At 56.4% G+C, this 15,557-nt stretch overlaps 1 protein-coding gene and 1 long non-coding RNA gene across 2 annotated transcripts; both read right to left on the bottom strand.

The window, feature by feature from the left end:
- Window positions 1-68: 68 nt before the first annotated feature.
- On the bottom strand, window positions 69-15,146 carry P4HTM (prolyl 4-hydroxylase, transmembrane). Its single transcript, XM_027098716.1, has 9 exons — window positions 14,420-15,146; window positions 14,122-14,203; window positions 5,458-5,648; window positions 4,502-4,598; window positions 2,945-3,107; window positions 2,200-2,385; window positions 1,369-1,459; window positions 1,040-1,163; window positions 69-512 (listed from the first exon to the last, which is right to left on the bottom strand). Exons 1-9 carry the CDS (start codon window positions 14,759-14,761, stop codon window positions 292-294), a joined length of 1,497 nt encoding a protein of 498 aa, XP_026954517.1. The 5' UTR covers window positions 14,762-15,146; the 3' UTR covers window positions 69-291.
- LOC113615837 (uncharacterized) lies at window positions 7,114-14,115 on the bottom strand. The gene is made up of 2 exons (XR_003431133.1): window positions 12,385-14,115; window positions 7,114-7,721 (listed from the first exon to the last, which is right to left on the bottom strand). It is a non-coding gene; the product is annotated as an uncharacterized LOC113615837 (long non-coding RNA).
- Window positions 15,147-15,557: the final 411 nt, after the last annotated feature.

Below are 15,557 nucleotides of genomic sequence, written 5' to 3'. Positions count from 1 at the left end.
TGACGTCGCAGCATGCACCCGGCCGCGGCGCCCCGCCCCGCCCATTATGCCTACAGCCTGTTCCGAGGTTCTCGGCCCTGCAGCTCCAAGCCGCGTAGTTTTATTTGTTGGGGAAGCACGGGGCTGTACACAATAAATAACATGGATATAGGAACTGTGCCCTAATCGCGGCTGGAGGTGGGGATGGGGCAAAACATCGGCCAGGCCTTTGGCCTGCAGCTGGACAGGGGTAGGGCCCCCAACCTCGGGCAGCAGGCGACCTGCGGCTGGGGACCGCGACGGACACTCCCCTCAGAGTTCCACGCGAGTGTCGCGGTAGGCCCGGTCCAGGGTCCACTCCGGCTGCGAGTCGGCGCCACTTTCGCGGGCCAGGCGCTCCATCTCCTGCTGGAACAGTGCCTGCCGCGCCCGGCTGGGGTCCACGTTGATCCAGTTGTTGGCGATCCACTTAGTGCCACGCGTGACCAGGCAGCCCCCGTGCAGCGAGTAGTCGTCCACGTCGCCCACCCAACCTAGGAGAGGAGGATGGTGTGAGCAAGGGAGGGGACCAGAGGGAATCTAGGCTGGACTGAGCTGAGCTTGTGGGCTGACCTGAGCTTGGCCTCATATTGCCCAAGTGCATGGCAAGGGTAGGCCCAGCTGTGCACACCTTCAGTGGCAAACATCTGGCCACAAGGCCTCCTTGGGGGCTCAGCATCTTTCTCTAGCGAATGCCTTATCAACACCACTGGCTCTCTGAAATCAGCTTTCTTGCTGCCCGGCCTGTCCACAGCCCTTCCCAGTCTGAGCTACTAAGGTGCACGTGTCCCCCGCCCCAGTCAGCTGGAAGGCTAGGGCATCAAGGAATGACAGGGTTCCAGAGAGCCCAGAAGGCTGCACAGGTGCAGGCTGCTGAAGTCACTGAGGATGGTCTTTGGGAGGCACTAGGGGCAAAAAAACATTTGAAGGGCAGCCAGAAACAGCTCACCAGGGTGGCAACCAGGGCTGGGTAAAGGGAAGCTTCCCTCAAGTCAGCCCTGGCCTGGCCACAGGTCCTCACCTTGCCCATCAGGCAGGTAGTTGTACCAGAAGACTGCTGTGCCCTGGCGGGGCTTGACACGCAGGTTCCCCTTGTCACAGTGCCTCCGAGTGTCACGGAGGTCAACATCATCCTGAATCAGACTCTGTGGGCAGCAGAGTGGTGGGGTTTTCAAGCTGCCCTGACTGTATGGCCAGGAGCCTAAGGACAGGCAGTCAAAGGTGGCCAGAGGGAAACCAGTCAGATGTCCCCAGGGGACTGTTTAGGCCTCATCCCAGGTCTGGAGGGGTATGTACTGTTTGCCCAAGGCCCTGCCATCCCACCAGAGTAACAGCCCGGTTGGCCCTTACCATTTCGTCATAGGTTCTGTTGTCTGCTACAGGAAAGACAGTCTCGCCCCCACCGGTGACGTTGTTCAAATAAAACAGCACTGTCATGTAGCTGTAAGGCAGGGGGACTGTTGAGCAGGTTCCCAGCTGTGGATGCTTCCCAGGGGCTTACCTGTGGGCAGGATAAGCTGCCCAGGTCCCCAAGGGCCAGAGGGGCAGGCTGGGATCAGTGACAACACGGCAGGTCAGTACCAAGATGTCCCTAGCCCATTCTTCTTCCCACAAACCCAGTCTCTTTCTGTCAGTCACAATGTTTTTTTATGGCCAAGATCACAGGTGCAATTAGCTAAATTACATGGCCCTGACCAAGGGCCAGCTGGGAAAGGTAGGCTAGCAGAAGCAGCAAGATCATGCAGAGGGCTGGTTGTGACTAGAAGGGGCTGAGCCAGGGCAGCCACGTGAAGAGGAGAGACCTGCCACCATACCTTGGCAGGGGAGGGGGGCATAGCTTCAGAGGGAGAAGCTGAGGTCTCCAGCAGTGCCAGCAGGATCAATAACCAGGGAGGGAGTGGAAAGAATCAGGGGTCCAAACTTGCCCCTTGCCTGAGAGCTCTGGGGGCGGCTTTCAGTGTCTGTGGGTACCTCAGTCTGGCCACTGAGACAAGATGACCACCCCTTTTGGGCCACTTGGTAAACAACCTGAGGGGAGAGATGGGGGTATCCTCGACCAGGATGGCCCAGCACTCTCCTGGCCCCATACCAAGGGGCAAGCCCACAGGGCAGGGCTGTGCTTGTGTCATCGGGGTGCCTGGTCTGGGAGTTGAAGACAGCCCTCAGGTGGGAGGTACTTGCCGGCAGGAGGTCTCGAAGGGTACAGACTCATTGGCTACCAGCTTGGTATGGGAGCAGATGGTCTCTGGGTACACAGGCCCGCTGTCCACATGGGCATGGTAGTGGCCTCCCTCGCCATACCGCACGACCTGCAGCGGCTCGCTGAGTTCCACAATCTCAGGCGACAGGCGGGTGAGGCGCAGTACCCTGGTGGGCAGCAGGCATTCAGCTGGGCAGCCCCATGCCAGGTGGCACCCTGAGGGAGCTGGCAAGGTGGACCCTGGGCCTGCCACAAGCTCTGCCCCTATTTCCCCTGGAAGCTCCTTAAGCCACCCCAGACTGGCCCTGTAAGAGCAGGAAGGGGTTACTCATGATGAGCCCTTCTCCCTGGATGCCAGAGACATCCCTGGGTGGGAAAGATGAAATCTTCATTAAGTTGGGGGAGGGGGAGACACTCCCTCCAGGAAGGAGGCTGTTTATCTAAAACCCCTGGCTGCTCAGGGGCAGGGGGTCCTGTGGACAGAGATAAGAGATCACTTCTCTAATTAGCAGAAAACAAACATTCACTCTGTTTCTAATCCCAAATGTCTACTGTTTCCCACAATCAGGGCTAATTTGCTTTTGTTAATTGTCCCCTAATGAGTCCCAATCCTGGTCTAACAAGTGGAACTTAATCCTGAGTTGGCTAATCAATTCCGTTTTCTCAGTCTCAGCTAAGGACTTCTATGGGGGCCCTGCACCAGGGAGGACAGCCTCAGGTGCTCACCTCTGGCGGATGGCGCGCATAACGTGGTGGGCACCTTCGCCCTGGTAGAGCCACGTGTGGTGGCTGTTCCGCACCAGCTGGCTGGACTCTGCCTTGTGGCTCCTCATATACTTGTGAAAGTCGCGAAGGTCCATGTTGGAGAACTCCTGCCGGCTCAGCACTCCTGCACAGGGCACCCATCATTAATGCCCACCAAGCCCATGTGGGGAGGGCATAGTGGGGAGGCTGCACCTTCCTACCTACCCCTGGCCTCAGGCACTGGGGGGCCATGTGCACCTGTCCCTCAACCTGGACTCGGGTCAGATGAAATTGGCTTCTGTCACATTAGGCCCTACGGGAAGACCCAGAGAAGCTCATTTCCTCAGTTTAAGCCCTGATTTTTGCCCCCAAAAGGATGAAGCCCAACCCCTATTAGACTGGCCAGAGAGCAGGGTCTCCAAAGGAAGCTTAAGCCATATGGCCAGGACACTAGGCCAAGGACTGCCCTTGGCCCTCCAGCCTGGCTCTGTAGAGCATGATGGCCACTCTCTGGTCCTGTAGAGGGCGAAGAAAGAGAGCATTCAGTGTTGGGTTTTGTCCAGGGCCTTCCACACTGTAGGGTGTAAGCTGGGATCGGTCCCCAGGAGTTCCTTCGTGACTTCGGGTCTCATCCTGAGTGGAATACACCTGGCCAGTCCTGCCCGCTGGGTAAACCAGCCTACCTCAGCAGAGAAAGCCAGGCCACTCTCCCAAATGAGAACACTCTCCCCTGTTCCTGCTCAACCCACAAAGCTGGGCTGTATCCTCTTAGGGTTCTGGAAGAATAGCTGGTGTCTTTGCTACATGTTATCCCGGCTGACCCAACTGACACACTTCCATGCTTCGGCCCAGATTTCTCTGAGGGTGGGGGCACTCGAGGGCTGTGAGTCTGTCACGAGCTCTGCACATAGGGGCAGTAGCAGCATGATGCCCCTCCAGCCACAGGTCCCAGTCAGATTCTTCACTGTGGGTTCACCAGCCACAAAGCCATTCTTCCAAGTCCTATTTCCTCAACTGGTCCAGAACTTGGACATGAGCGTAATGACTACACCTCAGAAACTTCCTGGGGGTTATTACCAAAGGCGAGGGTGCTTACAGGACAGCACTCCTGCCCACATGACCCCAAGCAGTTAGCATGACTCCAGGTGGGCAAGAGGAAGGCAAGGGGGACCTTGGTTAGACCAGAGAGGCCGACTGCTAGGGCAAGACCGTGTGCCTGGCTGGAGAGAGGCAGATGCCAAGCTGACCTCACTGTTCCTTTGCTCCCGCTATACCACTCTGCCCTCTGCCAGCCAGCAACCATACCTCCTGTACCCCAGATGCTGCCTGGTGAGGTCAAAAGAGCCTCCAAGAACTGCCCTCTAGACTGTCACCAAAGGGAATGGGAGAGTCTAGCTACTGCCTACTTCCCAGGGGTAAGGGCAAGGCTGGATCCTCACCTCCTCATCTCTGGCTACTCTAGAAGCTGGGCATAGAGGCTACCTGGCTTGGGGGGCAGGAGGCTCACAGCGACAGAACTGTGGCAAGGTATGAGCTCACCATCACCATCAGGGTCAGCCTTGATCGCAGAGTACATCTCCTGAATGTTCTCTGGAGTCATCCACCGTCCATTTCCCAGGCGAGTCTGGGCCAGGACCTAAAGCACAAAATGGTGCCTCAGTGGGGTGGCCCCAGTGATGGAGAGTCACCAGAGCACAGACAGCTGCCTAGTTCCTTCTGTAGGGCTGAGGGTTCAGGTGATAGGGCATGGGTGAGGACGAAGGACAGAGCCCAAGGTCCCTGAGCTGAAGTGAGGGTAGGCAGAGAGGTCTAGAGGCATCTGGGGAGGAAGCCAGAAGACAGTCAAAAGACCTGTGGGCCATGACCATTCTCAGCCCTGGTGGGACTGTGGCTTCCATGGGGAACACTGTCAGCCTATTGGAGGCAGAGCAAAGGACAGGCCTGTGTCCCACCCAGATACCCCAGGTGAGGTGGGGGAGGCCAGGGCCTGGGTGCGAAAAGGGAAGAGGCACCATGGGGAGGCCTGGCCAGTGAACAACCACCAGGCCCCTTAGGAAGATCGGGCTCGGTGAGGCACTCTATATAGGCAAGGGACCCTGCACCCCACCAAGACCTCTCTCAGAAGCCTGGGTGTGAGGGGCATGCAGAGAGAGATGCAGACTTCTGGCTTCCTCTGAGCTGCCACCCCATCCACCATGAATTCTGTGGGGCTCCCAGCAACAGCAGCAAGGAATCCAGACCACAGACAGCACACCACCTGGGAACTGTGGCAATAAATGCCATCACCTCCAGGTAGATTCTCCTGCCATCCTCTGGGGTTCCCAGGGCAGCAAGGGGCTCTCTAGGAGGGAAAGTGGACCCTGGGCATGCCCAAGTTGATCTGAGGTGGCATCTGACTCTTGGGGCCAGGGCCGAGCAGTACAAGTGACCTGGCCACCAGAAACAATTTTGGGCATTCCCACCCTGGTGCCTACTCCAGGCCCCAGGATCCCAACCTCATGGAGCTGCAGGCGACCATCATGGTTTTGGTCCAGCAGCTGGAAGAGGTCCAGCTGGCTGATTTGCATTGTGCCCATTGCTTCCTCATACTCTTCGGTGGGCAGGATCTGGCTGCGTTGTAACCCCTTCATCTGTGCCAGGTGGATGATGAGCCGACACTCCTCATCACTCAAGAAGCCAGGGATTTCTGCCAGAAGAGGTGGGGTGGGGGGTGAGGCCAAGAACCGGGCCAGGACGCTGATGCACCAATAAATACCTTCCTCTCTGCAGGGTTCTTGGGGTAGTCCCTGTCCCCTGCTGGTCACCAAGTCAGGAGGACTTCACATCTGCTCTAGACCGTGACCCCAAGGTCAAGTTGTCCTGCAAAGGTTAGCCAGCGTTTGGAACATGGGGCCTCTCTTTTTGATGCTGAGAGCACACAATTTCCAGGGGAGTCCTGGGAGGTGAGCCAGAGCAAAGCTGGGGATGGGCTAAGCCACCTTGGAGTGGGACCAAAGGCCAGAGGGTGGACCTGAGGGGTAGAGGGGTGACCTCCACTCCTTACTGGGTATATATTTTAAAAGGGCAGGGGGAATGTTGGCAGGTTTTTGCCTTCATTATTGCTTTTCGGCATTGTTCAAATAAAAACAAAGTGAATACATCCAGCATTCTAGGCCTTGCCCTCCATTCTCTTGCACAAGTGCGTGCTGGTCATCCGTCCACTACTGAGTTGCCCAGCGCTGGGAGGTCAGTGGGGGTCACTCAGGTTTTTAGCAGCTGCTCTGAGAAGATGCCCCAGTGTCCTTTGCTTTGGGAACAAATGTACACTGAACGCCTACTCCATGCCTCTAAGCCCAAGTAAAGGCCAGTCAGGCCTGGGGCTTAGTTCCAGTGGCTGGATGACCCCACACCAGCTCCACAAGCAGCTCAGTGGAGCTGGAACACGAAGCTCACACCTGGCGAGCCCACATCCCAGTGACTCCAGGCACTTCCAGGGCTGGAGCCTGGGCCTTGCTTCATTCTCTTGTTCCTGGGAGAGAGGACTTCCTTTGACGGGGCATAAGAGGCCCACACAAGAACTGACTGGAGGAAGGGCCATGCCGCCACTGTGACCCCTCAGAACTCCTGCAGAGTGGTCTGCCACTTTTCTGGGTTATTCTCTCAGCATGAAGTTCCAGTCATTGCCAAGAGTAAGGGAAATGGCCACTCGGAGCCAGGATTGGAGCAGTTTTTAATAGTAATCACAGCAGATCACACTTAGGGAGCACAGACTCTGTGTCCTGTCCTAAGCATGTCATTAACCCCGTAATCCGTATACTCATCCTAGAAAACCAGGCCCCATTAATTCACTCTTCCTCTCCCTGAGGATCCCCCAAGCACAGAGATATCAGCAACTTGGCCAGGGCCCCACAGGCTGTCGTACTCCAGAACCCAGGCTCACAGCCAGATTCAGCTTCCATAGGTAGGTGACCCAGATGCGATGACACTGAGGACAGGACAAAAGCCACCCCACCCCACCCCCACCTCCAGACTGCCTGATCCCCTCAACCTGTCAAACCCAGAAAGGGTGTGAGCCATCCACTGGGGGACCAAATTGCTAATCACCAGTCACCTCCTGATCATTTAAAAAGATAAACAAACAAGAAAAGTAAACCAGAAAAAGAAAACACAGGCCCAGGTTTCTTCAGTTTATTAGGTGCCAGTCATTCACAGGCCCAAAGGAGATGCCACCCTCTATACAGCCCCCTGCCATGTGCTATTCAAATGCAAACAGCCCAGGTCAGCACACTGGGGCCTAACCAGGTGGGTCTGAGCACATGGAAGCTGGGCAAACATTGGCTCCTGAGGTGTGGGTATAGCCCTTATAAAGCCCCCAACCTCAGTGCACTGAGACCAAGGCAGAGAAAGCAGGTGATGGATCAAGGGCTGTGGCAGCTGGTGGCACTGGTGGTGCTGTCGGGTGACGGTGGGGCAGGGGCTCCCTGGGGCCCCACACGGTGCATGGCCATTCCCCAAGCCATGGCGCTGTGCCACAACATTGGCTACACAGAGATGCGGCTACCCCACTTGCTGGACCATGACACAGCAGCCGAGGCCATCCAGCAGTCAGCTGGTTGCCCCTGCTGGCCAGGGAGTGCGACCCTGATGTGCGCCTCTTCCTCTGCTCCCTCTTTGCCCCGGTGTGCCTCGACAGGTAGGGCAGGGGCTCCCAGGTAAGGGTGGGGGCCTCTCCTCAGCCAGGGCCTGCTCTGGAAGCTCTTCACTAATCATTGCTGTGTACCTATCGGTGACAGGAGGATGAAGGATTGTTTTGTCAGGGTGTTGCTGGCAGAGAGCGCAGATGCCCATGGGACACAGGAGACATAGGCAGGGGACTATCAATGGTGTGCACCCTTGGTCTGGATCCACAAATCAACAAGGGCTCTTAAATGTCAAGGTAGGGCAAGTGAGCAGCCCGCTCTAGGCTAGGGGCTGAGAACTCCTCTCCAGTGAGGTGTGGCAACTCTGTCTGCCCAAAGGATCCTGGCCAGAGATGGAGCCACGGCTCATCTGGTGGCTTTTTCTCTCAGAGTCCAGAGATTGCAAGGCTGATTCCTCTTCCCCAGCCTAACCTACCCCGTGAACAGCAGCTCCCTCAGTTTCTTCTTTGCAGAGCCAGGGCCCTTCCTAGAGCCTCAGGGTGACCATGCCTGTAGCAGCAAGAATGGGCTCTTTCAGAAACTGAGGATTGGGCCCCTTTGCTCTTGGCCAACCCCAGGCCTGGCTAGAAACTGCAGTGTCCTGCAGGCCTTTCAGGACAAGAGGGAGGGCCCTGCTTTCTCCCTCCAAGATGGGGAGTGAAGGCCCAGAGTGCAGGGCCCCTCCTACAGCCCTCTCCCAGGCACTAGGCATCCACCGGAGCTGTAGGGGGAGATGCACTGCAAAGGTGGAAAGCAGCCTGGGCCAGGGCAGGGGTGGGGCTGGGATTACAAAACAGAAGGGCTGGGAGACCCAGGGCTGAAGGCTAAGATTTCAGCAAGCAAAGGAGCAAGAAGCCCAGCTGCAGGGCTGTTGCTAGGTGACCAGGGTGTCATTGCCCAACAACTGTGGAGTTTCTGGCCAGGCCTAGAGCTAGGAGCACACAGAGGCCCCAGCTTGGAATCCAGGAACCCTGGTCCTGAGCACCCGCTGCCCCTGACACTTTCCCTGCCCTGCAGGGTCATCTACCCGTGCCGAAGCCTGTGCGAGGCCGTGCAGACCAGCTGCACCCCCATCGTGGCCTGCTATGGCTACCCCTGGCCAGCCATCCTGCACTGCGGACGCTTCCCCGCCGGCCACGGCCTCTGCGTGGCTGCCATCTCCAACGGCTCCCGCCCGAGCCGCCCACGTGAGTCTCTACACAGCTTCTAGGCTGGTCTAACCCTTTCTCAGCCCCACAGGCTGCACCCCACCCTTTCAAATCACAACTCTCGGGGATCAGGTAACTGGGTCTCTCTGGTGGGAAAGAAGAGGGACAACCCACAGCGGCCATCCATCTCAGAAAGGGTAAAGAACAAGGGGAAAGTGGGAGAAACCCCTGCTGATGGCTCCCCTCCTCCACCCGGGGTCCAGGGGGAGCCTCACTCAGCTCCTCCCCCCAGTGCCGCGTGCCAGCTGCAGGGACTGTGAGTTGCAGGACACCAGCTCGTCCAAGGAGGTCCTGGACACGCTCTGCGCTAGCGATTTTGGTGAGCCTCTGGTGCCCAGCACCCCTTACACCCCCTTACAAGTGGGTTCATTACAACTCCTGGCTTGGTGCTAAGACAAAAGAAAGAGGGGATACCCAAACATTATGCCTGATTAGAACTAAAAAATAAGTTCCTTTAATAATTGCTAAAAAAACAACATTCCAGGAGGACAGGCCTTCTCTAGGACCCTGATTCCAAGAGCAGAACATCAGACAAGAGGGTTTGGCTTACCAGGTGGAGGGGAAGATGGGGATACTCAGAGGGGCCAGGCTCATCACCTCGGCCCTCTGATCCTATTCAGCAGTGAAGGTTAGGCTCTCCTGGCGCAGTGGGTCATCCTCCGGACCCTCAGACTGCGACCTGGGCTCACAGCTAGAGGTGCTGAAGGCGGGCTCACTGGCCCCTGGGGAGCTGGCGCCTACTCTGCGATGCTGGCTACAGCTGGATGCCACGTGTGTGTACAACCTCCTGCGCGGAAAGTATGCTGGGACCTACGTGCTGAGTGGGGAGGTGCAGGGTCACGGTCTGCTGGTAACCACGGCCTATGGTTGGAGCCAGGGCCACAGAAATCTGCAGCTGGCCATGTGCAGGTGGCATCATCACCAGTGCCCAGAATAGAGTCAACCCAGGTGGGGAGAGCCTGGGACTTTATAGCCACAGCCTCTGCAGTGGCCACGCAGACCATGTGCTCCCCTGGACACACATAAAACCCTCTTTCTGCTGCCCTCCATGGATATTTGCAGACCAGAGTCCAGAGTAACTCCAAGGCTCACCCAGGACCAGCACAAGGCAGGGCAGAAGTCCACTTCTGTGGTCCTTCCTCCTGGAAAAAGTCAGCTAGCCTTGTGTGCTGGGCAGGCAAGACTACCTTTCTGGACTTCCCAGACCTGGGATGCCGGCCTGGCTGATGCCCTGCTCCTGCCCACAAGCCCCAGCATCCCAAGCTGAGCCTCAGGGCAGGCACAAAGCCTCAGGCTATGCTCACCCAGGCACTATGCTGCTTGTCAAGCCCCAGACAGACTCAATTATATCTTCCTGACCTTTACTGAGTCCACAATCCTGCCAAGCAGCGGGCCTGTGGAACAGCAGGGGGGTTCATACAGAAAACTGCATTAAGCTGCTTACAAACCTGAACTAATATGCATACTACAATTCTTTCCCTACTTCTGCGCTTCTGTCAAGAGAGCACAGTGGTCTTATGTAACTGCTTTATTGTTTTTTTTAAGCTGAAGAAGAATAGGTCTGGAAATCCTATAATAAAGCAGTTATGGTTTTAACATACATTGTTTTGTGTACTGGTATCAATTACTCATTTACCTTAAATAGTTAAGAAAGTGGACTAAAACTCTTGCTGGCCCACTGGAAGTGCCCCCTGCTGCTCTTGAAGAGGGTGCCAAATAAGGAGGCACCTGCCTAGGGTGATGGTGGAGGCCACTCTGCACACAAAGACAGGTGCTGGACTGGCTGAGAGTATCTAGTAAACCCCTCCAGCTGGCCAATAATTGTCAGCAGTAGACTCTGGCCGCTGGACACACAGCCATGTCAAATCAGGCCTTCCACACATGCAGCTAACCTTTAGGGGCAAAGACACAATTAACAAATAAATACAGAAGGTAGTTTCCAATGATGCTAAGCGCTGAGAAGAAAACGGAGCAGGCTGACGCAACAGAGAGCCTGGAAACCTCTTGAGACCAGTCTGAGGTGGAGAGAGGTCTCTGAGGAGGCAAGGTTTGAGCAGAGGCCTGATGCGGGGGAAGGCACCCTCAGTGAGAGCCAAGTCTGAGGCTTCTGGTGGAGGGAACTGTGCATATAAAGGCGCCAAGGCAGGACTTCCCTGGTGACGTAGTGGTTAAGAGTCCGCCTGCCAATGCAGGGGACACGGGTTCGAGCCCTGGTCCAGGAGGACTCCACATGCCGCGGAGCAACTGGGCCCGTGTGCCACAACTACTGAGCCTGCGCCCTAGAGCCTGCGAGTCACAACTACTGAGCCCGCGTGCCACAGCTACTGAAGCCCACGAGCCTAGAGTCTGTGCTCTCCAACAAGAGAAGCCACCGCAATGAGAAGCCCGTGCACCCTGAGGGGTAGCCCCCGCTCACCGCAACTAGAGAAAGCCCACACGCAGCAACGAAGACCCAACACAGCCAAAAATAAATTAATTAATTAAAAAAAAAAGGTGCCAAGGCAGCAATGAGCTTGGTGTCTGAGAATCAACAGGGGGTGAGTGAGGGAAGGGTGGTGGGAGATGAGGTCTGAGAGATGAGAGGGTCTTGGAGCACCAAATGAGACGTAGAAGTGGAATGGGAAATCATGGAGGCTTTTAAGGAAGGGAGTGATGAGATCTGATCTGCTGTTTAAATACAGAATGAGTGTGAGGTGGAGGGAGAAGTGAGCCACATGAGAGAAAGCAATGTCCCTAGAGAGGCGACAGTGAGTCAGAACTGGAACACCTCCCTTCTGAACTGGACAACGGTCCAAATCCTTGGGAAATGCCTACCACAGTCAAGCAGGTATCCTCCAGGAACTCACGGGGGGGCCTTTTGTGGCCCAGGTCCCACTTACCAAATGTCTCTAGGAACAAAGGTGGGAAACAGGAAATTTCCCCCAAAGGGAGAGGCTGAAGGTTACGTGAGGATTTCCCTGTGAAGTGGTGGGGTTCCCTTCCAAAGAGATGGAGGCACCCTAGGGTAAAACCCAGTCCCCTTGCCCCAGCTGACACCCTGAACACCTACCCCTTGAGCCCTGGCATTTTGGGTCCCTGATGGTGGGTCACAGTAGGGCAAGGTGGCATAGCGGGCCCATTCTCCTTGGGCCCTGCCTGCCTCTTTAGGGCGACAGTAGGTGGATGGACAGGCAGGCACAGAAAACAGAGACACTGCTCCTTCTTGGGGTGAGGCTTCCTTCTTTGGATTCATCCAACACCACGTTCAGGAACTGCCCCTCCTTGGACACCCTCTCCCCTGTGGTTAGCCTGTCTCACAACTGGACTTCTTATAATCACTGACCTCTTCCTCATTTGTCTCACCTCATTTCACCAAGCAGCAAGTCCCAGGACTTTCTGAGTAAAACCTGGGACATCTTTCACCAACAGACTCAAAGGTAGTGTAAGAGTTTTGGAGGAAATGAGAACAATGATTAGGAAGGTCTTGCTGCAACTGCCCAGTTCTCCTAATCATGCCCTTTGTAATTTATCTGCACAAACAGAAACCCATCTGATGGCTTAACCAGAATCAGTTTACCTTTTGTCAAATCTCTTCTGCTTCCCGTAATGTACTCTTGGTGACTTCGGGTCTGGGTTTCTCATTCTCTGCTTTGTAGGACTTTGATGCAACAAGCTGCATGTTAGGGGGTTAGGGTTAGGGGTTATGCCTCATGGCTCACTTAACCTAACATATGTCTGAATTAAGTATATACGGGTCCAAAAAGGCTGATGAGAGAAAGTACACCCACCTCAATGTGGCCGTCTCACAACAGTGGAGTAGTAATGGGGAGAGTTGTTCCCTTGCCTGGATCACCTGTTCCTTGACAGCCACCTGGCTTCATCCCACAGCTCCTGCGGGTCTGTGCTCAAATATCCTTCTCAGGGAGGCCCACCCTGACCACCTTACTCAGTTTCAACCCCAGTTGAAATTCTGCCTTACTTGTCTGTGATCACTTATCACCATCTGACACACCATGCGTGTTTATTTGTCTGTAACCTCATTCGACTGTCAGCTTCAGGTGTTTTTTGTTTTCGTATTTTGTCCAATTCTGTATTCCCGGCACCTGAACTAGTGCTTTGCTCAGACTTCAACATTATGCAATAATAATAATAATCTTTTAGTGCCTTCCCTACAACAGGACTGACATCCTAATCTATGTGAAATCATTCTCACAGGTCTAGGCATAATCCCCAACCAGGGCCCTCCGCCTTAGGGTTGACAGCATGCGCTCAGATGCTCTGCTTTGGTTCCCAGTCCCCTCCTGAAAGCCCCTTACCCCTTCCATCCCCCAGCAGCCAGGAACACCTCAGGTCTGCAGGTAAGTGTGTCACTGAGGCTGGGTACCCAGGACTGGGGTGTGAAAACCTATCTTGGGCAAGGTCATGGGTCTGGGGACCCCCATCTTGTTGGTACTGGTAGTCTTTGAAGGACTTCAGGGTCTTCACAACTAGCACGTTGGCTTTAGAGTGCAGGCTGTAGAGAAAGTCTGCCTTGTTCTAATCCTAGCTTCACCCTGAACTAGCTGTGTGAGCCTGGCCAAGCAACAGGGGCTCTCTGTGCCTCACTTTCTCACCCACTAGCCTGACAATGGGACCTACACACACCTCACAGAGGGGTTGTGAAAATTAAATGGAATGATCACATAAGTCTAGCACATAACAAGAGCTCAGAAAATGTGAGCTATGATGCTGGTTCCAAATGAGGTCACCCTGGAAGGCTCTGCCTACTGTAATGGCTGAACACAAAACTCCATCCTAAGAAGAATCCCAGAGTGCTGGTAGCAAAGGCTGGTGCCCTTGTGGGGCAGGTTTGGGGGGCACCAGCTTACCCATATTTGGACAGCCTGCTTATCAGACCCACTTTGGGAGTGGAATTTCCCCTTACAGGTCCTGAGATCAGCTAGGACCTGGTTATCAGTCTGTCCGACCCTCCCCCCATTCTAGAATGTGACAGAATTAACCATGGCAGGGAGCCTCCAAAGACAGTTTCAATGAAATGTTTAGACACTAGCTTCTAGATCACATTGCTCAGCCCTGTGATGGAAGGATCAGCTGCAGAGAGTAGGGGTCACAGAGGGGAGTGTGGAAAGGTCAGCCTGTCACCCTATATTGGAGATGGGGGCGGGTACCTCACTTGGGGCAACCTCTGGGTGGAAAAGAAAGGGCTACTTTGAAACAGCCATTTTCAAAACAGTAGTCACGTGGTCAAATGAGCCTCAAGGCAGCCACCAAATCGTAGCCCCTGACCCTTCCTGGGGGTGCCCAGCGAACTTACCGAAGAGCAGCGGCTTGAGGCTGAGGGTTCGGATGAAGTGATCCCTGTCGGCGACCAGCTGGACCTTGCGCTCATACCCCACCTAAGGGAAAGCGGCACAGCGGGCAGCTCGGGCGCCAGGCCCCTACGTGCGAGAAAGGAAAAGACGCCCCGGCCCGGTGGGCGGCGGCGGGCGAGTGAGGGGGTGCGCGCGGCAGGCCGGGACGGCGCAGGGAGCAGCGTGGAGCCCCGGGCTGACTGCCGGCCTTCTCGGGCTCGGCGGTGCAGGGCCTGGAGCGCGCCGCGGCAGAGGCCTCACCTTGATGCCCTCCAGCCGCGTGAGGGGAGGTAAGGTTGGCGCGGGCCCGGGGCCCTGGGCCCGGCGCTGGGGCCCGGGGTCGCTGCTGTCGTCGCCGTTGCTGTAGTGTACGAAGAGCAGCAGCGCCAGCACGTTGCCCAGGTACAGGTGCACGAACACCATCAGCACCAGGAAGTAAGCGCGCGAGCAGATGCCGCGAGGCTTGCACAGCGGCCGGACCGGTGTGTCCTCACAGTCACCCAGTCCCGCCGCTGCCCCGGCCGGGTCGTGCTGGGGCGGCGCCCACTGAGGACTCACAGCCTCAGGCCGCCGGCCTGCCGCCGCCGCCGCCGCCGCCGCCATGGTGCCCAGGTTGCGCGCGCACCCAGGGGAGGGGCCGCGGGGTTGTCAGCGTCGCGCCGCGCCGTAGCCAGAACCACCGCCGCCGAGCCAGCGCGCCCGGCGGTCACCAGCAGGGGGTTCCTGGGGATCCCGCGCCCGCGCTGCACTCAAGATCTCCGCTTCTTGAACCCCGGCCCACACTGAAGTTCCTCTTCCCGAGCTGCTTTATCGTTAGTAGGAGATGCACACTCCCCAGGGCAGAAGCCGCCCCCCAAATGTAGATGCAGACAAGAGCAGCACAGTTACAGGAAACCCCACTGGTAGTTCCTCCGTTTCCCGGTTGAGACGCACTTCCCTCTTCCCGGAACAGTATGGTCTGCATTTTCTCGCTCCCAGGAGTGGGGTGGCAACAAGGAGGAGGCAGTGCCAAAAGATGATTCAATATTGCGGCGGGTTGGGGCGCCGCGGAATCCGATGACTGCGCACATTGTGGTGGCGTCGGACCCAAGGCATTCGGCACTGACACTCGCCAGTGTAGGCGGCCAAGAAACGCCTTGGAGGTCTGCTCTGCGGTCGGTCTGAACCTCCCGGGAAGGGCTGCAGGAGTCAGGTCTTAGGAAGCAACTGCCTGATGTGCGGGGTCGCATAGACGGGGGACCCAGTCTGGAGTGGTCAGACAGGGCTTCCTGGAGGAGCCCTGGCACCCTAACAGTAACCTGCAGGAATGCTGCAGGTGCTCAGGTTCACAGGAACTCTCCTTGCCTCAGCGCTGGCACATATGAAGAGGGAGAAAGGGACTTTTCCATAATTGAGACAC

This window comes from Aethalodelphis obliquidens, unplaced genomic scaffold, assembly GCF_003676395.1.
Source record: "Aethalodelphis obliquidens isolate GAN/ISIS:26980383/991018 unplaced genomic scaffold, ASM367639v1 scaffold125, whole genome shotgun sequence".
Classification (NCBI taxonomy): Eukaryota; Metazoa; Chordata; class Mammalia; order Artiodactyla; family Delphinidae; genus Aethalodelphis; species Aethalodelphis obliquidens.
Note: the sequence above shows the minus strand (reverse complement) of the source record. Positions and strands in the feature narration are given on the sequence as shown.